The following is a 27,923-nucleotide window of genomic DNA, read 5'->3' on the forward strand; positions in this document are numbered from 1 at the left end:
ATTCGTTACAGTATTAGAGAAACACTACTGATATACTACTGTTATAACACTACTGTTATACAGAAACGTTACTTTATTTTAACTTTAAGAAGTCGTGAAAATTATAGGTAATTTTTAACATATCAGGAGATTGACATATTTAATGTGTGGTGTGAGATAAAAACACATGAAGAAATGAAATAAAAATTACAAATTAGTAGAGAAGTCAGGCGTGTGGACCTAAGGACTAGAATATAAACTATTACTCAATCATGTAGCGTTTGTACGTATAAAGTTGTTAGAATTCTGAAATAATAACAATCTATTAACACATTTGTAATTTGTTTCGTTTTTAGTTTATTTTATGAATTTCGCTCAAAGCTACTCAAGGGCTATCTGCGCTAACCGTCCCTAATTTAGCAGTTTAAGACTAGAGAGAAGGCAGCTAGTCATCACCACCCACCTCTTGGGGTACTCTTTTACCAACGAATAGTGAGATTGATCATCACATTATAACGCCTCTACGGCTGAAAAGGCGAGCATATTTGGTGTGACGGGGATTCAAACACGCGACCCTCAGATTACGAGTCAAATGCCTTAACCCCCTTGGCCATGCCGGGCCGCGTTTCAAGTTATGTTTAAACGAAGATCCTGCTAAGCCTCAAAGTCTCTGATTCATTACGAATTTTATCCATTGGTAAAAAAAAGAAATCTACACATTTCAGGCAGTTTAATGGATTTAGAATATAAACACTTAAATATTCCAAACAAGTGAATTAATTTACAATCGAAACACTTGTAAGTCCCAGACACTTCAATAGATTTATGATCGAAATACTTGTTTATTCTAGACGCTTCGATGGATTTCAAGTAAACACTCTCATAAGTTTCAGACACTTTAGAGGATTTGAAGTCCATAACTTTTACAACTTTATTCTTTCAATATTTTTCATCGAATGTAGTCCATGATTTGATTTTAAGGCACTTTGTTAGCTAATTCAAAGGCTGAAATAGGATCATTTTGAATCAGCTCTTCTGATGTCAAGAGAACTTACCAGATCATTCACTTGAATTGGATTCATCTTCCATGGAAACAGAAGAGGATGAACTCACATCTGTTAACAAGTCACGACGTAACGTCCACCGCTTCCCTACATTCGCTTCCAAACTCTTCTCCAACAGCTCTAACGTGTTCCAATACGGTGTTGGTGACTCAACTTTCAAACATGATAACCGTTTCTGAATTTCTTCTACTTCCCACGTGCTAAGTCTAAGATGGTAATCGCTGTGAGCATCTGTAAGTTCTCTTAAGTTTGGTAATTTCAAAAATAGTTTAGGATAAAGAACCGCTGAATTTATGGAACCAAACCTCCACAACATGTAATTTTTAAGTAAAACACAATATTTCTCTTGTTCTGACACCACTAAATCTGTGTTTACCAACTCAAGTCTGTCTGAACACAAGAGGACAGTCACGAGTAGAATCATAAGTGTTGGTTCATCGATATCTAACTGTTTAATCCCACGAATGAATTCCATGTGTTTTTCGAAGAGTTCGTCGGAAACCAGTCGTTTCACGTCTTCCGCTAAAAGCGTTGGAGAAAATTTGTAGAACATTTTGTTCTGGTCAGACCAAGCTTGTTGGCTTTCATCAAACACGTACGCACTCCGAAGAAAGCATAATTCCATGACGCCAGTACGTAACAAGATCTCCTGATCGTGTCGAGGGATAACCGCGAAGGAACGTAGTTGCTGGGCAAAGTGTGCAAACTGTTTGATAACTGTGAAGAACATATCGATTACTTCAGTTCGGCCACGATCACAAGGTCGGCTGCTTCGTGAGAGGTCACTATCGACTCATGTCGTCTTGGGTTAAAAACTTAGGAATTTCGTTGAGGTCTGGATGATAGCTTTCTCGACGATTCTTCTGATGTCAGAAATAGTATTATTATACAAAACACTGTTTCACATTTTAGGCTGGATTAGAGTATTAAATGTTTTTATTTTTATTATTTGAAAAATATATAAATAGTATTTGTAAAAAGAAAGAGGTAATTTCTTTGCTAGAGTCGAAAAATAATTTGTTATGATATTATTGTTACAAATATGTTTAAATACTGACTTATAGTGGATAAAAATAAAACAGCTTTTTCTGTTACAAAAGTTGTTTTACTCTTGAGTGGTTAACCATCGACTCAGCCGTTTCTACACAGTTCATATGATATCAGTATGATCAGCCATATCCAAAGTGTTGGACTCATATTAGCTGTATAAAAACAGTGTTGTTTCTCTGTTGAATTTCGTCCTAGCTGTATAAAACAGTGTTGTTTCTCTGTTGAATTTCGTCCTAGCTGTATAAAAACAGTGTTGTTTCTCTGTTGAAATTCGTCCTAGGCTACTAGAGGGTTATCAGCGTTAACTTTAGAAGTAGAGGAAGGACAGCGAGGTCATATCACTAACCACCATCTTTTAACGAAAAATAGGACTAATCGTTACATTACAACTCCTCTATGGCTGCAAGGGTAACAAACTCGGTTGTAAGATTGGGATTCGCAACCTATAGATTGTGAGTCGAGTGTGCTATCCACCATCTTGTGCCAGACAGAGAAGTACGCTTTAGAACAAGATGACCATAAGTTGTTATCCACCATCTTGTGCCAGACAGAGAAGTACGCTTTAGAACAAGATGACCATAAGTTGCTATCTACCATCTTGTGCCAGACAGAGAAGTACGCTTTAGAATAAGATGACCATAAGTTGCTCTCCACCATCTTGTGCCAGACAGAGAAGTACGCTTTAGAAGAAGATGACCATAAGTTGCTCTCCACCAGCTTGTGCCAGACAGAGAAGTACGCTTTAGAACAAGAATACCATAAGTTGTTATCCACCATCTCGTACCAGACAGAGAAGTACGCTTTAGAATAAGATGACCATAAGTTTCTTTAACTTTAATTAAAATATAAATTAAAGAAGCAGAGCGTAGGGTCATCTCAATAATCAAAATTTTCATTAGAGAGATTTAAGGAGATGTACACGACAGGATGACTTATCAACAGAAATAAACCAGCAGGTGTATGACACGAAAATATCGGCTTATACACCCGTCCTGGGCACAGAACAGATAGCCCATTGTGCTTATTCATTCCCTCAATGGCTTTATCTAATCAATAACGTAAAACTGACACCACACAAGAAAATCTCTCCGCTGAATATCCAAAGTTGTGAACAAGTTATCTGAGAATGTCTGAACTACATCATCAATCTCTGTGCGATAAACAATCACAGTAGCAACATATACACATATATATTTCCCATGTCCACAATATTACCATTATGATTAAAAGAAAACACTAAACTCTGTACCTCAATTATATTAAACCAATAAATATGCATTTTTTCTTTTGTTTTTCAAGAACAGAATAATCGGGAACGAAGATGTTGTTAACGTTAACTTATTATTGTGAAATAACACAATACTTCGTATTTAACTCACGTTTAAATATCTTTATTTTGTCTCTAATGTACATATATTCATGTTTATTCTCAATACATTAATATCCGCGTCTCTCTCCAGTGTACAGATACACTCGTCTATCTCTAATGTACAGATATCCGTATCTATATTCAGTGTACAGATATCACTGTCTATCTCTAATGTACAGATACCCCTGTCTATCTCTAATGAACATATATCAGTGTCTATATTCAGTGTACAGATACCCCTGTCTATCTATAATGAACAGATATCAGTGTCTATATTCAGTGTACAGATACTCCTATCAATCTACATGCTTCACATGAGGAGAGAGAAGTGTTAAATATTCATGTTTAAGGTAAAACAATGTGTTACACTACAACATATATCGTAAGCAGTGTTAAATATTCATGTTTTGGATAACGTTAGTGTGTATTGTAAATATAAATATATATTTATTTAAATATCTGACAAAGACAGGCATGGTTAAAACAACTTGTTACTTGTTAAAAAGTTAAGTATTGTGGAAGTAACTAAACTAATATCTGACAAAAACAGGCATGGTTAAAACAACTTGTTACTTGTTAAAAAGTTAAGTATTGTGGAAGTAACTAAACTAATATCTGACAAAAACAGGCATGGTTAAAACAACTTGTTAACTTATTAAAAAGTTAAGTATTGTGGAAGTAAGTCGACTAATATCTGACAAAAACAGGCATGGTTAAAACAACTTGTTTACTTATTAAAAAGTTAAGCATTGTGGAAATAACTCGACTAATATCTGACAAAGACAGGCATGGTTAAAACAACTTGTTAACTTATTAAAAAGTTAAGTACTGTGGAAGTAACTAGATCTGTATCTAAAAGTGATAGTATAACTCAAATAATTTGTTAAGTTCCAAGAAAGATGTAATACATTACTACAATTTCTTCTGTATTAAAAATATGCTGCAGACATGCTTGTTGGGGAAAAAGACAACCATTGTTTTATAGAACTACATTTACTGTTATAACAACATTAACACAACTGTTATAACCACATTAACACAACTGTTATAACTACATTAACACAACTGTTATAACTACATTAACACAACTATTATAACAACATTAACACAACTGTTATAACAACATTAACACAACTGTTATAACAACATTAACACAACTCTTATAACAACATTAACACAACTGTTATAACAAGATTAACACAACTGTTATAACAACATTAACACAACTATTATAACTACATTAACACAACTGTTATAACAACATTAACACAACTGTTATAACTACATTAACACAACTGTTATAACTACATTAACACAACTGTTATAACTACATTAACACAACGGTTATAACTAAATTAACACAACTCTTAGAACAACATTAACACAAAAGTTATAACAACATTAACACAACTATTATAACTACATTGACACAACTGTTATAACAACATTAACACAACTGTTATAACTACATTAACACAACTGTTATAACTACATTAACACAACTGTTATAATAACATTAACACAACTGTTATAACTATATTAACACAACTGTTATAACTACATTAACACAACTGTTATAACTACATTAACACAACTAGTATAACAACATTAACACAACTGTTATAACAACATTAACACAACTGTTATAACAACATTAACACAACTCTTATAACAACATTAACACAACTGTTATAACAAGATTAACACAACTGTTATAACAACATTAACACAACTATTATAACTACATTAACACAACTGTTATAACAACATTAACACAACTGTTATAACTACATTAACACAACTGTTATAACTACATTAACACAACTGTTATAACTACATTAACACAACGGTTATAACTAAATTAACACAACTCTTAGAACAACATTAACACAAAAGTTATAACAACATTAACACAACTATTATAACTACATTGACACAACTGTTATAACAACATTAACACAACTGTTATAACTACATTAACACAACTGTTATAACTACATTAACACAACTGTTATAATAACATTAACACAACTGTTATAACTATATTAACACAACTGTTATAACTACATTAACACAACTCTTATAACAACATTAACACAACTGTTATAACAACATTAACACAACTGTTATAACTACATTAACACAACTATTATAACTAAATTAACACAACTCTTAGAATAACATTAACACAACTGTTATAACTACATTAACACAACTGTTATAACAACATTAACACAACTGTTAAAGCGTAATGGTAAGTAGATTATTCACTAGTCTTGGTTCTAAAAAAGAAATTGTTATTAAAGTTTACTATTGTGTTTTAGATTGTTATTAAAGTTTACTGTTACGTTTAACATTGTTAATGAAGTTTGCTGTTATGTTTTATATTGTTATCAAAGTTTGCTATTGTGTTTTAGATTGTTATTAAAGTTTACTGTTACGTTTAACATTGTTAATGAAGTTTGCTGTTATGTTTTATATTGTTATTAAAGTTTACTATTGTGTTTTAGATTGTTATTAAAGTTTACTGTTACGTTTAACATTATTAATGAAGTTTGCTGTTCTGTTTTATATTGTTATCAAAGTTTGATATTGTGTTTTAGATTGTTATTAAAGTTTACTGTTACGTTTAACATTATTAATGAAGTTTGCTGTTCTGTTTTATATTGTTATTAAAGTTTACTATTGTGTTTTAGATTGTTATTAAAGTTTACTGTTACGTTTAACATTGTTAATAAAGTTTAATATTATGTTTTATTAATGTTAATAAAGTTTACTGTTACGTTTAACATTGTTAATAAAGTTTAATATTATGTTTTATTATTGTTAATAAAGTTTACTGTTACGTTTAACATTGTTAATAAAGTTTAATATTATGTTTTATTATTGTTAATAAAGTTTACTGTTACGTTTAACATTGTTAATAAACTTTAATGTTTTTGTTTTAGTTGTTTGTATTTTTTCTTGTGTTTGCTACAATAAAGTTGCACATTAAAACCGAATTATAATAGTTAAAAAACGACTTTGTATAATGATAAAAATTCTTAAATCACATTAAAAGTAATCCTAAATTGACAGCCTGTGTTAACAATTTTGTGTAACCATGTGTATCTTTTTAAATTTCTACTCATATTTGGACTACGAGCTTTAAATTATTCGTTTTAATTTTAACGGTGCTTGTAAAATGGTTGTGTTAAGAACCAGGCTTCTAAATAATCAAAGGTATGAATATAATTTTAGTATTGTGATGTATAGGTTCCAGTGTTATCTGTTTCTTCTCTCAACTTATCGTAACTAATCTATAACTTAAACGGCAACTTAATCAATCTTTCTTCTAAAATTCTAGTCGAAGCGAAACCCCTTCTGTCACACACAATTTCCAAAAACACAAGAAGAGAAACAGAAGTATAATTACCTAATCAAAATAACTTTATATTTCGGTGGACAATAATATAAGTTTCTAACCCTTAACCTCTTTTCATGCAAGACTTCGGGATAGAAAAGGTTTCGGCTTCACGAGCGGGCTCAGAGCACCTTTCCTTCGTAACAGTCCTTCGAAGGACACTCGATACGATGGACGGTATTCGTCAGCGACGTCGACCAACCCTCCTGCAGTATTTCATACGATCGACGAGGGCTAAGTGTTTATTGGTGGACACACGGTAAAAGGTGCACCTGACCACTTTGGATGACAAGCACGATTCTGCCACTTCCTGAGGAAACTCTGAAATCCAGCGCTATTGGTAACTTAACATGGTTTCCCAACGTAACACCAGCACAGTATTGGACAAGTTTATACTTGCAAATAAGTAATAATGGTGATTAGTGCTGGAACACTATTTTCGGGTCAGCTGGCAGATATGTTTCTCTTCTGTTTTTCCCACGAACCCCCTTAGCCTTCAGGTACCTTAATTCATTCGTAGCGATATGTTTAAAGTAATACCCTTCTCTTCGTTAAGACAACTCGCTCGGTCTCCAAGGGAACGACAGCTCTTTGGAAATGCTCGTGCGACAAGAACTGGCACGAGTATAGAGGCACGAGAGAAAGGTATAACGGGGTTTAGAACAGGTTTCTCTCTTTATAAACCCCTCAGGCTCCTTACACTTCTAGATGTCAGCGGCACATCCATGGCCCTTGGGTCCCCATCAGTGGATCTACGGCCTCCCATCCTGCCAAGGTAAGACAAGGGTGTAGCAAGTCACGACACCAGACCTGCTAGAACACATTTCTATCAGTTATAGCTTCCACCAGAAATTTTTACAGGAGTCCACTGTATTTAAAAATAGCGTAACTCATAGTAATAAATATAAAAAGGGAGTTTGAGGAGTAGAAATTATTGCATAGGTAGAAACTATCAAAAACCAGTAATTATTACTTTAAGCAACTAAAGTCTTAGATTATCGGTAACTTGTTACTTATACCAGATAGTGTATGTCACGTTGTTCTTCGAAACACCTGTACTGCTATTAAAATATTTATGTTTAAGACGTGTTGAGGTAATCTGACATTGTGTGTACTTAGATAATTTGATCGGGGTTTGAAATATTGGTGAATAATATTCTAGTAAATAGACGGCGCTAACATCTAAATGTAGTCAAAAATCGTTACGTAAAATTGCCACCTTTAATACCACATGCAACTTTAATACACTATTACCGTCCTAAACAAAATTATTCAACATTATATATAACTAGAACACGTAACCTTACCGTATTACTATATACAACCTTATTCAACATTATATATAACTAGAACACGTAACCTTACCGTATTACTATATACAACATTATTCAACATTATATATAACTAGAACACGTAACCTTACCGTACTACTATATACAACCTTATTCAACATTATATATAACTAGAACACGTAACCTTACCGTATTACTATATACAACCTTATTCAACATTATATATAACTAGAACACGTAACCTTACCGTGCTACTATATACAACCTTATTCAACATTATATATAACTAGAACACGTAACCTTACCGTATTACTATATACAACCTTATTCAACATTATATATAACTAGAACACGTAACCTTACCTATTACTATATACAACCTTATTACTAGAACACGTAACCTTATTCAACATTATATATAACTAGAACACGTAACCTTACCGTATTACTATATACAACTTTCAACATTATATATAACTGGAACACGTAACCTTACCGTATTACTATATACAACCTTATTCGGCATTATATATAACTAGAACACGTAACCTTACCGTATTACTATATACAACCTTATTCAACATTATATATAACTAGAACACGTAACCTTACCGTATTACTATATACAACCTTATTCAACATTATATATAACTAGAACACGTAACCTTACCGTATTACTATATACAACCTTATTCAACATTATATATAACTAGAACACGTAACCTTACCGTATTACTATATACAACCTTATTCAACATTATATATAACTAGAACACGTAACCTTACCGTGTTACTATATACAACCTTATTCAACATTATATATAACTAGAACACGTAACCTTACCGTATTACTATATACAACCTTATTCAACATTATATATAACTAGAACACGTAACCTTACCGTATTACTATATACAACCTTATTCAACATTATATATAACTAGAACACGTAACCTTACCGTATTACTATATACAACCTTATTCAACATTATATATAACTAGAACACGTAACCTTACCGTATTACTATATACAACCTTATTCAACATTATATATAACTAGAACACGTAACCTTACCGTATTACTATATACAACCTTATTCAACATTATATATAACTAGAACACGTAACCTTACCGTATTACTATATACAACCTTATTCAACATTATATATAACTAGAACACGTAACCTTACCGTATTACTATATACAACCTTATTCAACATTATATATAACTAGAACACGTAACCTTACCGTATTACTATATACAACCTTATTCAACATTATATATAACTAGAACACGTAACCTTACCGTATTACTATATACAACCTTATTCAACATTATATATAACTAGAACACGTAACCTTACCGTATTACTATATACAACCTTATTCAACATTATATATAACTAGAACACGTAACCTTACCGTATTACTATATACAACCTTATTCAACATTATATATAACTAGAACACGTAACCTTACCGTATTACTATATACAACCTTATTCAACATTATATATAACTAGAACACGTAACCTTACCGTATTACTATATACAACCTTATTCAACATTATATATAACTAGAACACGTAACCTTACCGTATTACTATATACAACCTTATTCAACATTATATATAACTAGAACACGTAACCTTACCGTATTACTATATACAACCTTATTCAACATTATATATAACTAGAACACGTAACCTTACCGTATTACTATATACAACCTTATTCAACATTATATATAACTAGAACACGTAACCTTACCGTATTACTATATACAACCTTATTCAACATTATATATAACTAGAACACGTAACCTTACCGTATTACTATATACAACCTTATTCAACATTATATATAACTAGAACACGTAACCTTACCGTATTACTATATACAACCTTATTCAACATTATATATAACTAGAACACGTAACCTTACCGTATTACTATATACAACCTTATTCAACATTATATATAACTAGAACACGTAACCTTACCGTATTACTATATACAACCTTATTCAACATTATATATAACTAGAACACGTAACCTTACCGTATTACTATATACAACCTTATTCAACATTATATATAACTAGAACACGTAACCTTACCGTATTACTATATACAACCTTATTCAACATTATATATAACTAGAACACGTAACCTTACCGTATTACTATATACAACCTTATTCAACATTATATATAACTAGAACACGTAACCTTACCGTATTACTATATACAACCTTATTCAACATTATATATAACTAGAACACGTAACCTTACCGTATTACTATATACAACCTTATTCAACATTATATATAACTAGAACACGTAACCTTACCGTATTACTATATACAACCTTATTCAACATTATATATAACTAGAACACGTAACCTTACCGTATTACTATATACAACCTTATTCAACATTATATATAACTAGAACACGTAACCTTACCGTATTACTATATACAACCTTATTCAACATTATATATAACTAGAACACGTAACCTTACCGTATTACTATATACAACCTTATTCAACATTATATATAACTAGAACACGTAACCTTACCGTATTACTATATACAACCTTATTCAACATTATATATAACTAGAACACGTAACCTTACCGTATTACTATATACAACCTTATTCAACATTATATATAACTAGAACACGTAACCTTACCGTATTACTATATACAACCTTATTCAACATTATATATAACTAGAACACGTAACCTTACCGTATTACAGTATACAACCTTATTCAACATTATATATAACTAGAACACGTAACCTTACCGTATTACTATATACAACCTTATTCAACATTATATATAACTAGAACACGTAACCTTACCGTATTACTATATACAACCTTATTCAACATTATATATAACTAGAACACGTAACCTTACCGTATTACTATATACAACCTTATTCAACATTATATATAACTAGAACACGTAACCTTACCGTACTACTATATACAACCTTATTCAACATTATATATAACTAGAACACGTAACCTTACCGTATTACTATATACAACCTTATTCAACATTATATATAACTAGAACACGTAACCTTACCGTATTACTATATACAACCTTATTCAACATTATATATAACTAGAACACGTAACCTTACCGTATTACTATATACAACCTTATTCAACATTATATATAACTAGAACACGTAACCTTACCGTACTACTATATACAACCTTATTCAACATTATATATAACTAGAACACGTAACCTTACCGTACTACTATATACAAGCTTATTCAACATTATATATAACTAGAACACGTAACCTTACCGTATTACTATATACAACTTATTCAAAATTATATATATCTAGAACACGTAACCTTACCGTATTACTATATACAACCTTATTCAACATTATATATAACTAGAACACGTAACTTACCGTACTACAGTATACAACCTTATTCAACATTATATATAACTAGAACACGTAATCTTACCGTATTACTATATACAACCTTATTCAACATTATATATAACTAGAACACGTAACCTTACCGTATTACTATATACAACCTTATTCAACATTATATATAACTAGAACACGTAACCTTACCGTATTACTATATAGAACCTTATTCAACATTATACTCTATGAACGTGTATATAATTTGGAGCTTAGTCCGTAGTCAAGAGACTCGATAAACGTGTGTATAATTTGGAGCTTAGTCCGTAGTCAAGAGACTCGATAAACGTGTGTATAATTTGGAGCTTAGTCCGTAGTCTAGAGATGGTGAGTTAGATTGTTCGTTAGATATGGTCACACTAAGTTATGTTTGTGTTAGAGATTATCATTATGTTTGTGTTAGAGATTATCGCAGTAACTTAGATTATTTGTTAGAGACAGCCATAGGAAATTAGGTTGTTTGGTAGAAATGGTCGTAGTGAATTAGATTGTTGATTACAAATGGTCACAGTAAGTCAGCTTATTTATTACAGATTGTCATGGTAAATTAAGTTATTTATTAGAGACAGTCGAAGCAAATTGGATTGCTCATTAGAGATGGTAACAGTATATTAGGTTATTTATTAGAGACAGTCGAAGCAAATTGGATTGTTCATTAAAGATGGTAAGAGTATATTAAGTTATTTATTAGAGACAGTCGAAGCAAACTGGATTGTTCATTAGAGATGGTAACAGTATATTAGATTATTTATTAGAGACAGTCGAAGCAAATTGGATTGTTCATTAGAGATGGTAACAGTATATTAGGTTACTTATTAGAGACAGTCGAAGCAAATTGGAATGTTCATTAGAGATGGTAACAGTATATTAGGTTACTTATTAGAGACAGTCGAAGCAAATTGGATTGTTCATTAGAGATGGTAACAGTATATTAGGCTACTTATTAGAGACAGTCAAACAAATTGGATTGTTCATTAGAGATGGTAACAGTATATTAGGTTACTTATTAGAGACAGTCGAAGCAAATTGGATTGTTCATTAGAGATGGTAACAGTATATTAGGTTAATTATTAGAGACAGTCGAAGCAAATTGGATTGTTCATTAGAGATGGTAACAGTATATTAGGTTATTTATTAGAGACAGTCGAAGCAAACTGGATTGTTCATTAGAGATGGTAACAGTATATCAGGTTACTTATTAGAGACAGTCGAAGCAAATTGGATTGTTCATTAGAGATGGTAACAGTATATTAGGTTATTTATTAGAGACAGTCGAAGCAAATTGGATTGTTCATTAGAGATGGTAACAGTATATTAGGTTACTTATTAGAGACAGTCGAAGCAAATTGGATTGCTCATTAGAGATGGTAACAGTATATTAGGTTACTTATTAGAGACAGTCGAAGCAAATTGGATTGTTCATTAGAGATGGTAACAGTATATTAGGTTATTTATTAGAAACAGTCGAAGCAAATTGGATTGTTGATTAGAGATGGTAACAGTATATTAGGTTATTTATTAGAGACAGTCGAAGCAAATTGGATTGTTCATTGGAGATGGTAACAGTATATTAGGTTATTTATTAGAGACATTCGAAGCAAATTGGATTGTTCATTAGAGATGGTAACAGTATATTAGGTTATTTATTAGAGGCAGTCGAAGCAAATTGGATTGTTCATTAGAGATGGTAACAGTATATTAGGTTATTTATTAGAGGCAGTCGAAGCAAATTGGATTGTTCATTAGAGATGGTAACAGTATATTAGGTTACTTATTAGAGACAGTCGAAGCAAACTGGATTATTCATTAGAGATGGTTTCAATATATTAGGTTATTTAGCGTCTAAAACGTTCAAAAGAGAGCACTTGTACAACTTACAAACTTATATGGGTGTGTAAAACACATGTTTGCAACATCAACTTTATTATTATTTGCAACATTTCAGGCGGAAGTTTTTCGTCAGGCACTTTTAAACGTGCTACATTGTCTCTTATATTTACTTCCGATGATGCAGTATCTCCTATATTTACTGCCGATGATGCAGTATTTCCTATATTTACTTCCTATAATGCATTATCTCTTATATTTACTGCCGATGATGCAGTATCTCCTATATTTACTGCCGATGATGCAGTATTTCCTATATTTACTTCCTATAATGCATTATCTCTTATATTTACTTCCGATGTTATCTTTCTAGTCAGAAAGTTAAGTTTTTTGACGTCACTCGTCACGTTTCTACATCTACATTACAAACCCACTGACAGTTAGTTGTTATTATTTACACTTTAATGTTTTAAAATCCGTCTGAATACAAATATGCCATGCATAAGAGACAGTTCCAACGTTTGAGACGTCTGTGCCCCGACAACACTGACTTCTGGTGCAGAGGAAACTATATGACTAGTTATTTTAGACATCAAACCTAACTATACAACGTCGTTGAAAATAACTTTTCACATTCAGTTTATCACAAGTCGAAAAACTCTGCTCTCAGAACAAACGTTTAGTCCTAACGTACCACTCTTTAATCAGACAGGTTAAAAGAATCGTCCAATACAACTTTACTAACAAGAGACAACACCTATCAGGACAGTTTTACCACTACATCATGTCCCCCAGTGGCTCAGCGGTATGTCTGCGGACCTACAACGCTAAAATCCGGGTTTCCATACTCGTGGTGGGCAGAGCACATTTTAAAGGCCCGGCATGGCCAAGCGTGTTAAGGCGTGCGACTCGTAATCTGAGGGTCGCGGGTTCGCATCCCTGTCGCGCCAAACATGTTCGCTCTTTCAGCCATTGGGGCGTTATAAGGGACGGTCAATCCCACTATTCGTTGGTAAAAGAGTAGCCCAAGAGTTGGCGATGGGTGGTGATAACTAGCTACCTTCCTTCTAGTCTTACACTGCTAAATTAGGGACGGCTAGCACAGATAGCCCTCGAGTAGCTTTGTGCGAAATAAAAAAACAAAACAAAACAAACAAACACTACATCATCATTGTCTTCACACGTGAGAGGAGTTTGAAAGATTGTCCAGCACATTTCAAATAACAGAATGGATCGCGTTCACTTAAACAAATATTACTCGTTCGTGTGGACGGACTATTTGTCTTGCGTGCGATTAGATCACCAACTTATCGACTCCAGTTCTACATTACACGTAAAAGACCAGTTCACCTGTACGCCGGAATGTCGTATTCGCTGCACTAGACGTAAAAAAAAAAAAAAAATTCTACATGGGTGAAACTACACATGGTTAAGGTGAGAGATTCAGTGAACGTCTCCGACTTGTACACAATGCCCCCCACCACCACCACCACCCAATCACAAAACACTCCCCGGTTCGCAACGTAATTGAAGACGTGAATGCACTGGCTTTATTATATGTCCCTGACAACAAGTACGACCACGAAAGCCTGGAACATAAACTTATATTTAAACTAAATTATTTCGCATTACACGAAATTCATTAAATTTTTTCTTTCAAGTGATATCAGCTTCTGTCTGTATCTTTAAATGATCACAGCTTCTGTTTGTATCTTTAAATGATCACAGCTTCTGTGTGTATCTTTAAATTATCACAGCTTCTGTCTGTATCTTTAAATGATCACAGCTTCTGTTTGTATCTTTAAATGATCACAGCTTCTGTTTGTATCTTTAAATGATCACAGCTTCTGTCTGTATCTTTAAATGATCACAGCTTCTATCTGTATCTTTAAATGATCACAGCTTCTGTTTGTATCTTTAAATGATCACAGCTTCCATCTGCATCTTTAAATAATCACAGCTTCTATCTGCACCTTTAAATGATCACAGCTTCTGTCTGTATCTTTAAGTAATCACAGCTTCTGTCTGTATCTTTAACTGATCACAACTTCTGTCTGTATCTTTAAATGATCACAGCTTCGGTCTGCATCTTTAAATAATCACAGCTTCTGTCTGTATCTTTAAATGATCACAACTTCTGTCTGTATCTTTAAATGATCACAACTTCTATCTGTATCTTTAAATGATCACAGCTTCTGTTTGTATCTTTAAATGATCACAGCTTCGGTCTGCATCTTTAAATAATCACAGCTTCTGTCTGTATCTTTAAGTAATCACAGCTTCTGTCTGTATCTTTAAATGATCACAACTTCTGTCTGTATCTTTAAATGATCACAGCTTCGGTCTGCATATTTAAATAATCAAAACTTCTGTCTGTATCTTTAAATGATCACAGCTTCTGTCTGTATCTTTAAATGATAACAACTTCTATCTGTATCTTTAAATGATCACAGCTTCTGTTTGTATCTTTAAATGATCACAGCTTCGGTCTGCATCTTTAAATAATCACAGCTTCTGTCTGTATCTTTAAGTAATCACAGCTTCTGTCTGTATCTTTAAATGATCACAACTTCTGTCTGTATCTTTGAATGATCACAGCTTCCATCTGCATCTTTAAATAATCACAGCTTCTGTCTGTATCTTTAAATAATCACAGCTTCTGTCTGTATCTTTAAGTAATCACAGCTTCTGTCTGTATCTTTAAGTAATCACAGCTTCTGTCTGTATCTTTTTGCTACCTTTATTAACATAAAACTCTCTCGACTTATTTCCTTGATAATTATTCTTATTAAATTATAATTTAACATCATTTGAAGCTATGTTTATTACTTTTCTGTGTCTTTTTAATTTTAAAATTATTTATAGAGCCATTTGGTCTATATTTATTGTAACAATACCATTTGTTAACGTGCTGCATTTAGACTCTCTGCATATTTTAACCATTTAACCATTCTGCCTAAGCCTAATAAAGTGCTTCTGCTGCCCAAAACGTTGAAAACATGAAGTTTATGTTATAGACATATGTTTTTTTCCAATTTCGAGCACTTTGCCATTATCTTTCCTACTGTGTCTTTGGGTATGTGTAACTGAGTGTATATACAAGTTTATGGGACTGTATATATATATATATATATAAACGTATTTACATTTGTATATACGTACAAAGAGGAACTGTTGCAGCTTCTTTCCATATAAAAATGTTGTTCTTTGATATTCAATATTTACTTCATTTTGTGTAGTTTTATACGGTATTCGATTCTATATAATACTTTCAATATATTAATATCTTCAACATACTTACCTTAAAACAATATTTCACTGTGTGATACACCTATAATATAAAGATTATAAACAGGTTAACAGTATAACACGTTAGGACACCTGTCCAGTATGCATCGCAGACCGTTTAGACCGTCTGTCCAGTGTGTATAACAGTATAACACTTCATGACACATCTGTCCAGTGCGTATTGTAGACTGTTTAACAGTATAACACTTCATGACACATCTGTCCAATGTGTATAACAGTATAACACTTCATGACACATCTGTCCAATGTGTATAACAGTATAACATGTTATGACACATCTGTCCAGTGCGTATTGTAGACTGTTTAACAGTATAACACTTCATGACACATCTGTCCAGTGTGTATAACAGTATAACATGTTATGACACATCTGTCCAGTGCGTATTGTAGACTGTTTAACAGTATAACACTTCATGACACATCTGTCCAGTGTGTATAACAGTATAACATGTTATGACACATCTGTCCAGTGCGTATTGTAGACTGTTTAACAGTATAATACTTCATGACACATCTGTCCAGTGTGTATAACAGTATAACATGTTATGACACATCTGTCCAGTGCGTATTGTAGACTGTTTAACAGTATAACACATCATGTCCAGTGCTATTCCAGACTGTTTAACAGTATAACACTTCATGACACATCTGTCCAGTGTGTATAACAGTATAACATGTTATGACACATCTGTCCAGTGCGTATTGTAGACTGTTTAACAGTATAACACTTCATGACACATCTGTCCAGTGTGTATAACAGTATAACATGTTATGACACATCTGTCCAGTGCGTATTGTAGACTGTTTAACAGTATAACACTTCATGACACATCTGTCCAGTGTGTATAACAGTATAACATGTTATGACACATCTGTCCAGTGCGTATTGTAGACTGTTTAACAGTAAATCTCATCTCCTGTAGTTATTACTATTTCAAATCTCATCTTCTGTAGTTATTAAACTATTTCAAATCTCATCTTCTGTAGTTATTAAACTATTTCAAATCTCATCTTCTGTAGTTATTAAACTATTTCAAATCTCATCTAAACTCTGTAGTTATTAAACTATTTCAAATCTCATCTGTCTGTAGTTATTAAACTATTTCAAATCTCATCTCCTGTAGTTATTAAACTATTTCAAATCTCATCTTCTGTAGTTATTAAACTATTTCAAAGTTATTAAACTATTTCAAATCTCATCTTCTGTAGTTATTAAACTATTTCAAATCTCATCTTCTGTAGTTATTAAACTATTTCAAATCTCATCTTCTGTAGTTATTAAACTATTTCAAATCTCATCTTCTGTAGTTATTAAACTATTTCAAATCTCATCTTCTGTAGTTATTAAACTATTTCAAATCTCATCTTCTGTAGTTATTAAACTATTTATCATTCAATCTCATCTTCTGTATATTCATCAAATCTCATCCTGTAGTTATTAAACTATTTCAAATCTCATCTCATTCTGTAGTTATTAAAATTTCAAATCTCATCTTCTGTAGTTATTAAACTATTTCAAATCTCATCTTCTGTAGTTATTAAACTATTTCAAATCTCATCTTCTGTAGTTATTAAACTATTTCAAATCTCATCATCTGTAGTTATTAAACTATTTCAAATCTCATCTCCTGTAGTTATTAAACTATTTCAAATCTCATCTTCTGTAGTTATTAAACTATTTCAAATCTCATCTCCTGTAGTTATTAAACTATTTCAAATCTCATCTCCTGTAGTTATTAAACTATTTCAAATCTCATCTTCTGTAGTTATTAAACTATTTCAAATCTCATCTTCTGTAGTTATTAAACTATTTCAAATCTCATCTTCTGTAGTTATTAAACTATTTCAAATCTCATCTTCTGTAGTTATTAAACTATTTCAAATTCATCTTCTGTAGTTATTAAACTATTTCAAATCTCATCTTCTGTAGTTATTAAACTATTTCAAATCTCATCTTCTGTAGTTATTTATTAAACTATCTTCTGTAGTTATTAAACTATTTCAAATCTCATCTTCTGTAGTTATTAAACTATTTCAAATCTCATCTCTGTAGTTATTAAACTATTTCAAATCTCATCTCCTGTAGTTATTAAACTATTTCAAATCTCTCTCTCTGTAGTTATTAAACTATTTCAAATCTCATCTCAAATCTCATCTGTAGTTATTAAACTATCAAATTCATCTCCTGTAGTTATTAAACTATTTCAAATCTCATTCTGTAGTTATTAAACTATTTCAAATCTCATCTTCTGTAGTTATTAAACTATTTCAAATCTCATCTGTAGTTATTAAACTATTTCAAATCTCATCTGTAGTTATTAAACTATTTCAAATCTCATCTCTGTAGTTATTCTATTTCAAATCTCATCTTCTGTAGTTATTAAACTATTTCAAATCTCATCTTCTGTAGTTATTAAACTATTTCAAATCTCATCTCCTGTAGTTATTAAACTATTTCAAATCATCTCCTGTAGTTATTAAACTCATCTCTGTAGTTATTAAACTATTTCAAATCTCATCTCTGTAGTTATTAAACTATTTCAAATCTCATCTCCTGTAGTTATTAAACTATTTTTCAAATCTCATCTCTTCTGTAGTTATTAAACTATTTCAAATCTCATCATTTATAGTTATTAAACTATTTCAAATCTCATCTCCTGTAGTTATTAAACTATTTCAAATATCATCTTCTGTAGTTATTAAACTATTTCAAATCTCATCTCCTGTAGTTATTAAACTATTTCAAATCTCATCTCCTGTAGTTATTAAACTATTTCAAATCTCATCTTCTGTAGTTATTAAACTATTTCAAATCTCATCTTCTGTAGTTATTAAACTATTTCAAATCTCATCTTCTGTAGTTATTAAACTATTTCAAATCTCATCTTCTGTAGTTATTAAACTATTTCAAATCTCATCTTCTGTAGTTATTAAACTATTTCAAATCTCATCTTCTGTAGTTATTAAACTATTTCAAATCTCATCTTCTGTAGTTATTAAACTATTTCAAATCTCATCTTCTGTAGTTATTAAACTATTTCAAATCTCATCTTCTGTAGTTATTAAACTATTTCAAATCTCATCTTCTGTAGTTATTAAACTATTTCAAATCTCATCTTCTGTAGTTATTAAACTATTTCAAATCTCATCTTCTGTAGTTATTAAACTATTTCAAATCTCATCTTCTGTAGTTATTAAACTATTTCAAATCTCATCTTCTGTAGTTATTAAACTATTTCAAATCTCATCTTCTGTAGTTATTAAACTATTTCAAATCTCATCTTCTGTAGTTATTAAACTATTTCAAATCTCATCTTCTGTAGTTATTAAACTATTTCAAATCTCATCTTCTGTAGTTATTAAACTATTTCAAATCTCATCTTCTGTAGTTATTAAACTATTTCTCTGTAGTTATTAAATTCAAATCTCATCTTCTGTAGTTATTAAACTATTTCAAATCTCATCTTCTGTAGTTATTAAACTATTTCAAATCTCATCTTCTGTAGTTATTAAACTATTTCAAATCTCATCTCCTGTAGTTATTAAACTATTTCAAATCTCATCTCCTGTAGTTATTAAACTATTTCAAATCTCATCTCCTGTAGTTATTAAACTATTTCAAATCTCATCTCCTGTAGTTATTAAACTATTTCAAATCTCATCTTCTGTAGTTATTAAACTATTTCAAATCTCATCTTCTGTAGTTATTAAACTATTTCAAATCTCATCTCTGTAGTTATTAAACTATTTCTAATCTCATCTCTAGTAGTTATTAAACTATTTCAAATCTCATCTCCTGTAGTTATTAAACTATTTCAAATCTCATCTTCTGTAGTTATTAAACTATTTCAAATCTCATCTTCTGTAGTTATTAAACTATTTCAAATCTCATCTTCTGTAGTTATTAAACTATTTCAAATCTCATCTTCTGTAGTTATTAAACTATTTCAAACTATTTCATCTCTCTGTAGTTATTAAACTATTTCAAATCTCATCTTCTGTAGTTATTAAACTATTTCAAATCTCATCTTCTGTAGTTATTAAACTATTTCAAATCTCATCTCTGTAGTTATTAAACTATTTCAAATCTCATCTTCTGTAGTTATTAAACTATTTCAAATCTCATCTTCTGTAGTTATTAAACTATTTCAAATCTCATCTTCTGTAGTTATTAAACTATTTCAAATCTCATCTCTCTGTTATTAAACTATTCAAAACTATTTCAAATCTCATCTTCTGTAGTTATTAAACTATTTCAAATCTCATCTTCTGTAGTTATTAAACTATTTCAAATCTCATCTTCTGTAGTTATTAAACTATTTCAAATCTCATCTTCTGTAGTTATTAAACTATTTCAAATCTCATCTCCTGTAGTTATTAAACTATTTCAAATCTCATCTTCTGTAGTTATTAAACTATTTCAAATCTCATCTCCTGTAGTTATTAAACTATTTCAAATCTCATCTCCTGTAGTTATTAAACTATTTCAAATCTCATCTCCTGTAGTTATTAAACTATTTCAAATCTCATCTCCTGTAGTTATTAAACTATTTCAAATCTCATCTCCTGTAGTTATTAAACTATTTCAAATCTCATCTTCTGTAGTTATTAAACTATTTCAAATCTCATCTTCTGTAGTTATTAAACTATTTCAAATCTCATCTCTGTAGTTATTAAACTATTTCAAATCTCATCTCTGTAGTTATTAAACTATTTCAAATCTCATCTTCTGTAGTTATTAAACTATTTCAAATCTCATCTCCTGTAGTTATTAAACTATTTCAAATCTCATCTTCTGTAGTTATTAAACTATTTCAAATCTCATCTTCTGTAGTTATTAAACTATTTCAAATCTCATCTTCTGTAGTTATTAAACTATTTCAAATCTCATCTTCTGTAGTTATTAAACTATTTCAAATCTCAAGTTATTAAACTATTTCAAATCTCATCTTCTGTAGTTATTAAACTATTTCAAATCTCATCTTCTGTAGTTATTAAACTATTTCAAATCTCATCTCTCCTGTAGTTATTAAACTATTTCAAATCTCATCTCCTGTAGTTATTAAACTATTTCAAATCATCATCTCTGTAGTTATTAAACTATTTCAAATCTCATCTCTGTAGTTATTAAACTATTTCAAATCTCATCTCCTGTAGTTATTAAACTATTTCAAATCTCATCTCCTGTAGTTATTAAACTATTTCAAATCTCATCTCCTGTAGTTATTAAACTATTTCAAATCTCATCTCCTGTAGTTATTAAACTATTTCAAATCTCATCTCCTGTAGTTATTAAACTATTTCAAATCTCATCTTCTGTAGTTATTAAACTATTTCAAATCTCATCTCTGTAGTTATTAAACTATTTCAAATCTCATCTTCTGTAGTTATTAAACTATTTCAAATCTCATCTTCTGTAGTTATTAAACTATTTCAAATCTCATCTTCTGTAGTTATTAAACTATTTCAAATCTCATCTTCTGTAGTTATTAAACTATTTTTCAAGTTATTAAACTATTTCAAATCTCATCTTCTGTAGTTATTAAACTATTTCAAATCTCATCTTCTGTAGTTATTAAACTATTTCAAATCTCATCTTCTGTAGTTATTAAACTATTTCAAATCTCATCTTCTGTAGTTATTAAACTATTTCAAATCTCATCTTCTGTAGTTATTAAACTATTTCAAATCATCTCCTGTAGTTATTAAACTATTTCAAATCTCATCTTCTGTAGTTATTAAACTATTTCAAATCTCATCTTCTGTAGTTATTAAACTATTTCAAATCTCATCTTCTGTAGTTATTAAACTATTTCAAATCTCATCTCTATGTAGTTATTAAACTATTTCAAATATAATCTTCTGTAGTTATTAAACTATTTCAAATCTCATCTTCTGTAGTTATTAAACTATTTCAAATCTCATCTGTAGTTATTCTGTAGTTATTAAACTATTTCAAATCTGTAGTTATTAAACTATTTCAAATCTCATCTCCTGTAGTTATTAAACTATTTCAAATCTCATCTCCTGTAGTTATTAAACTATTTCAAATCTCATCTCCTGTAGTTATTAAACTATTTCAAATCTCATCTCCTGTAGTTATTAAACTATTTCAAATATCATCTCTATGTAGTTATTAAACTATTTCAAATCTCATCTCCTGTAGTTATTAAACTATTTCAAATCTCATCTTCTGTAGTTATTAAACTATTTCAAATCTCATCTCCTGTAGTTATTAAACTATTTCAAATCTCATCTTCTGTAGTTATTAAACTATTTCAAATCTCATCTTCTGTAGTTATTAAACTATTTCAAATCTCATCTTCTGTAGTTATTAAACTATTTCAAATCTCATCTTCTGTAGTTATTAAACTATTTCAAATCTCATCTTCTGTAGTTATTAAACTATTTCAAATCTCATCTCTTCTGTAGTTATTAAACTATTTCAAATATTTCATCTTCTGTAGTTATTAAACTATTTCAAATCTCATCTCTGTAGTTATTTATTAAAATTTCATCATCCTGTAGTTATTAAACTATTTCAAATCTCATCTTCTGTAGTTATTAAACTATTTCAAATCTCATCTTCTGTAGTTATTAAACTATTTCAAATCTCATCTGTCTATTAAGTTATTAAACTATTTCAAATTTCATCTCATCTGTAGTTATTAAACTATTTCAAATCTCATCTTCTGTAGTTATTAAACTATTTCAAATCTCATCTTCTGTAGTTATTAAACTATTTCAAATCTCATCTTCTGTAGTTATTAAACTATTTCAAATCTCATCTTCTGTAGTTATTAAACTATTTCAAATCTCATCTTCTGTAGTTATTAAACTATTTCAAATCTCATCTTCTGTAGTTATTAAACTATTTCAAATCTCATCTCCTGTAGTTATTAAACTATTTCAAATCTCATCTCCTGTAGTTATTAAACTATTTCAAATCTCATCTTCTGTAGTTATTAAACTATTTCAAATCTCATCATTAAACTATTTCTGTAGTTATTAAACTATTTCAAATTCATCTTCTGTAGTTATTAAACTCATCTTCTGTAGTTATTAAACTATTTCAAATCTCATCTTCTGTAGTTATTAAACTATTTCAAATCTCATCTCCTGTAGTTATTAAACTATTTCAAATCTCATCTCTCCTGTAGTTATTAAACTATTTCAAATCTCATCTCCTGTAGTTATTAAACTATTTCAAATCTCATCTCCTGTAGTTATTAAACTATTTCAAATCTCATCTCTGTAGTTATTCATCTCATCTCCTGTAGTTATTAAACTATTTCAAATCTCATCTCCTGTAGTTATTAAACTATTTCAAATCTCATCTCTTCTGTAGTTATTAAACTATTTCAAATCTCATCTCCTGTAGTTATTAAACTATTTCAAATCTCATCTCCTGTAGTTATTAAACTATTTCAAATCTCATCTTAAACTGTAGTTATTAAACTATTTCAAATATCATCTTCTGTAGTTATTAAACTATTTCAAATCTCATCTTCTGTAGTTATTAAACTATTTCAAATATCATCTCTATGTAGTTATTTAACTATTTCAAATATAATCTTCTGTAGTTATTAAACTATTTCAAATCTCATCTTCTGTGTTAGTTATTTCAAACTATTTCTGTAGTTATTAAACTATTTCAAATCTCATCTTCTGTAGTTATTAAACTATTTCAAATCTCATCTTCTGTAGTTATTAAACTATTTCAAATCTCATCTTCTGTAGTTATTAAACTATTTCAAATCTCATCTCCTGTAGTTATTAAACTATTTCAAATGTCATCTTCTGTAGTTATTAAACTATTTCAAATCTCATCTTCTGTAGTTATTAAACTATTTCAAATCTCATCTTCTGTAGTTATTAAACTATTTCAAATATCATCTTCTGTAGTTATTAAACTATTTCAAATCTCATCTCCTGTAGTTATTAAACTATTTCAAATCTCATCTCCTGTAGTTATTAAACTATTTCAAATCTCATCTCCTGTAGTTATTAAACTATTTCATCTTCTGTAATTAAACTATTTCAAATCTCATCTCCTGTAGTTATTAAACTATTTCAAATCTCATCTCCTGTAGTTATTAAACTATCAAAATCTCTCTGTAGTTATTAAACTATTTTCAAATCTCATCTCATCTCTGTAGTTATTAAACTATTTCAAATCTCATCTTCTGTAGTTATTAAACTATTTCAAATCTCATCTTCTGTAGTTATTAAACTATTTCAAATCTCATCTTCTGTAGTTATTAAACTATTTCAAATCTCATCTCCTGTAGTTATTAAACTATTTCAAATCTCATCTTCTCTGTAGTTATTAAACTATTTCAAATCTCATCTTCTGTAGTTATTAAACTATTTCAAATCTCATCTCTTCTGTAGTTATTAAACTATTTCAAATCTCATCTTCTGTAGTTATTAAACTATTTCAAATCTCATCTTCTGTAGTTATTAAACTATTTCAAATCTCATCTTCTGTAGTTATTATTAAACTATTTCAAATCTCATCTTCTGTAGTTATTAAACTATTTCAAATCTCATCTCTGTAGTTATTAAACTATTTCAAATCTCATCTTCTGTAGTTATTAAACTATTTCAAATATCATCTTCTGTAGTTATTAAACTATTTCAAATCTCATCATCTGTAGTTATTAAACTATTTCAAATATCATCTCCTGTAGTTATTAAACTATTTCAAATCTCATCTCCTGTAGTTATTAAACTATTTCAAATCTCATCTCCTGTAGTTATTAAACTATTTCAAATCTCATCTTCTGTAGTTATTAAACTATTTCAAATCTCATCTCCTGTAGTTATTAAACTATTTCAAATCTCATCTCTGTAGTTATTAAACTATTTTCTGTAGTTATTAAACTATTTCAAATCTCATCTCCTGTAGTTATTAAACTATTTCAAATCTCATCTTCTGTAGTTATTAAACTATTTCAAATCTCATCTTCTGTAGTTATTAAACTATTTCAAATCTCATCTTCTGTAGTTATTAAACTATTTCAAATCTCATCTTCTGTAGTTATTAAACTATTTCAAATCTCATCTCTATGTAGTTATTAAACTATTTCAAATCTCATCTCCTGTAGTTATTAAACTATTTCAAATCTCATCTCCTGTAGTTATTAAACTATTTCAAATCTCATTCTGTAGTTATTAAACTATTTCAAATCTCATCTTCTGTAGTTATTAAACTATTTCAAATCTCATCTCCTGTAGTTATTAAACTATTTCAAATCTCATCTCCTGTAGTTATTAAACTATTTCAAATCTCAGTTAGTTATTAAACTATTTCAAATCTCAAATCTCATCTTCTGTAGTTATTAAACTATTTCAAATTCAAGTTATTAAACTATTTCAAATCTCATCTTCTGTAGTTATTAAACTATTTCAAATCTCATCTTCTGTAGTTATTAAACTATTTCAAATCTCATCTTCTGTAGTTATTAAACTATTTCAAATCTCATCTTCTGTAGTTATTAAACTATTTCAAATCTCATCTCTATGTAGTTATTAAACTATTTCAAATCTCATCTTCTGTAGTTATTAAACTATTTCAAATCTCATCTTCTGTAGTTATTAAACTATTTCTGTAGTTATTAAACTATTTCAAATCTCATCTTCTGTAGTTATTAAACTATTTCAAATCTCATCTTCTGTAGTTATTAAACTATTTCAAATCTCATCTTCTGTAGTTATTAAACTATTTCAAATCTCATCTTCTGTAGTTATTAAACTATTTCAAATCTCATCTCCTGTAGTTATTAAACTATTTCAAATCTCAAGTTATTAAACTATCATCTTCTGTAGTTATTCTATTTCTCTTCTGTAGTTATTAAACTATTTCAAATCTCATCTTCTGTAGTTATTAAACTATTTCAAATCTCATCTTCTGTAGTTATTAAACTATTTCAAATCTCATCTTCTGTAGTTATTAAACTATTTCAAATCTGTAGTTATTAAACTATTTCAAATCTCATCTTCTGTAGTTATTAAACTATTTCAAATCTCATCTGTAGTTATTAAACTATTTCTCATCTGTAGTTATTAAACTATTTCAAATCTCATCTTCTGTAGTTATTAAACTATTTCAAATCTCATCTTCTGTAGTTATTAAACTATTTCAAATCTCATCTCTTCTGTAGTTATTAAACTATTTCAAATCTCATCTCATCTGTAGTTATTAAACTATTTCAAATCTCATCTTCTGTAGTTATTAAACTATTTCAAATCTCATCTTCTGTAGTTATTAAACTATTTCAAATCTCATCTTCTGTAGTTATTAAACTATTTCAAATCTCATCTTCTGTAGTTATTAAACTATTTCAAATCTCATCTCCTGTAGTTATTAAACTATTTCAAATCTCATCTCCTGTAGTTATTAAACTATTTCAAATCTCATCTCCTGTAGTTATTAAACTATTTCAAATCTCATCTCCTGTAGTTATTAAACTATTTCAAATCTCATCTTCTGTAGTTATTAAACTATTTTTCAAATTAAACTATTTCAAATCATCTTCTGTAGTTATTAAACTATTTCAAATCTCTCTGTAGTTATTAAACTATTTCAAATCTTCTGTAGTTATTAAACTATTTCAAATCTCATCTCCTGTAGTTATTAAACTATTTCAAATCTCATCTCCTGTAGTTATTAAACTATTTCAAATCTCATCTCCTGTAGATCATCTTCTGTAGTTATTAAACTATTTCAAATCTCATCTTCTGTAGTTATTAAACTATTTCAAATCTCATCTTCTGTAGTTATTAAACTATTTCAAATCTCATCTTCTGTAGTTATTAAACTATTTCAAATCTCATCTCATCTTCTGTAGTTATTAAACTATTTCAAATCTCATCTTCTGTAGTTATTAAACTATTTCAAATCTCATCTCCTGTAGTTATTAAACTATTTCAAATCTCATCTTCTGTAGTTATTAAACTATTTCAAATCTCATCTTCTGTAGTTATTAAACTATTTCAAATCTCATCTTCTGTAGTTATTAAACTATTTCAAATCTCATCTTCTGTAGTTATTAAACTATTTCAAGTTATTAAACTATTTCAAATCTCATTCTGTAGTTATTAAACTATTTCAAATCTCATCTTCTGTAGTTATTAAACTATTTCAAATCT

The 27,923-nt window shown here is 29.6% G+C and overlaps 2 protein-coding genes across 2 annotated transcripts in view; one reads left to right on the forward strand and one right to left on the reverse strand.

Moving 5' to 3' along the window:
- Positions 1–696: 696 nt before the first annotated feature.
- LOC143224739 (vitamin D3 receptor-like) lies at positions 697–7,193 on the reverse strand. The gene is made up of 2 exons (XM_076453002.1): positions 6,878–7,193; positions 697–1,906 (listed from the first exon to the last, which is right to left on the reverse strand). The coding sequence occupies exon 2, from the start codon at positions 1,771–1,773 to the stop codon at positions 1,039–1,041; it is 735 nt and encodes a 244-aa protein (XP_076309117.1). The 5' UTR covers positions 1,774–1,906; positions 6,878–7,193; the 3' UTR covers positions 697–1,038.
- Positions 7,194–7,457: 264 nt separating this feature from the next.
- LOC143224737 (vitamin D3 receptor-like) overlaps positions 7,458–27,923 on the forward strand; it is a 41,139-nt gene continuing 20,673 nt past the window's right edge. Inside the window, exon 1 of the mRNA XM_076452999.1 lies at positions 7,458–7,640. Coding sequence (XP_076309114.1) covers positions 7,574–7,640 — 67 coding nt within the window. The 5' untranslated portion in view covers positions 7,458–7,573. The remainder of the gene's footprint in view (positions 7,641–27,923) is intronic.

This window comes from Tachypleus tridentatus, chromosome 9 (assembly GCF_004210375.1).
Source record: "Tachypleus tridentatus isolate NWPU-2018 chromosome 9, ASM421037v1, whole genome shotgun sequence".
In the NCBI taxonomy this organism is placed as follows: domain Eukaryota; kingdom Metazoa; phylum Arthropoda; class Merostomata; order Xiphosura; family Limulidae; genus Tachypleus; species Tachypleus tridentatus.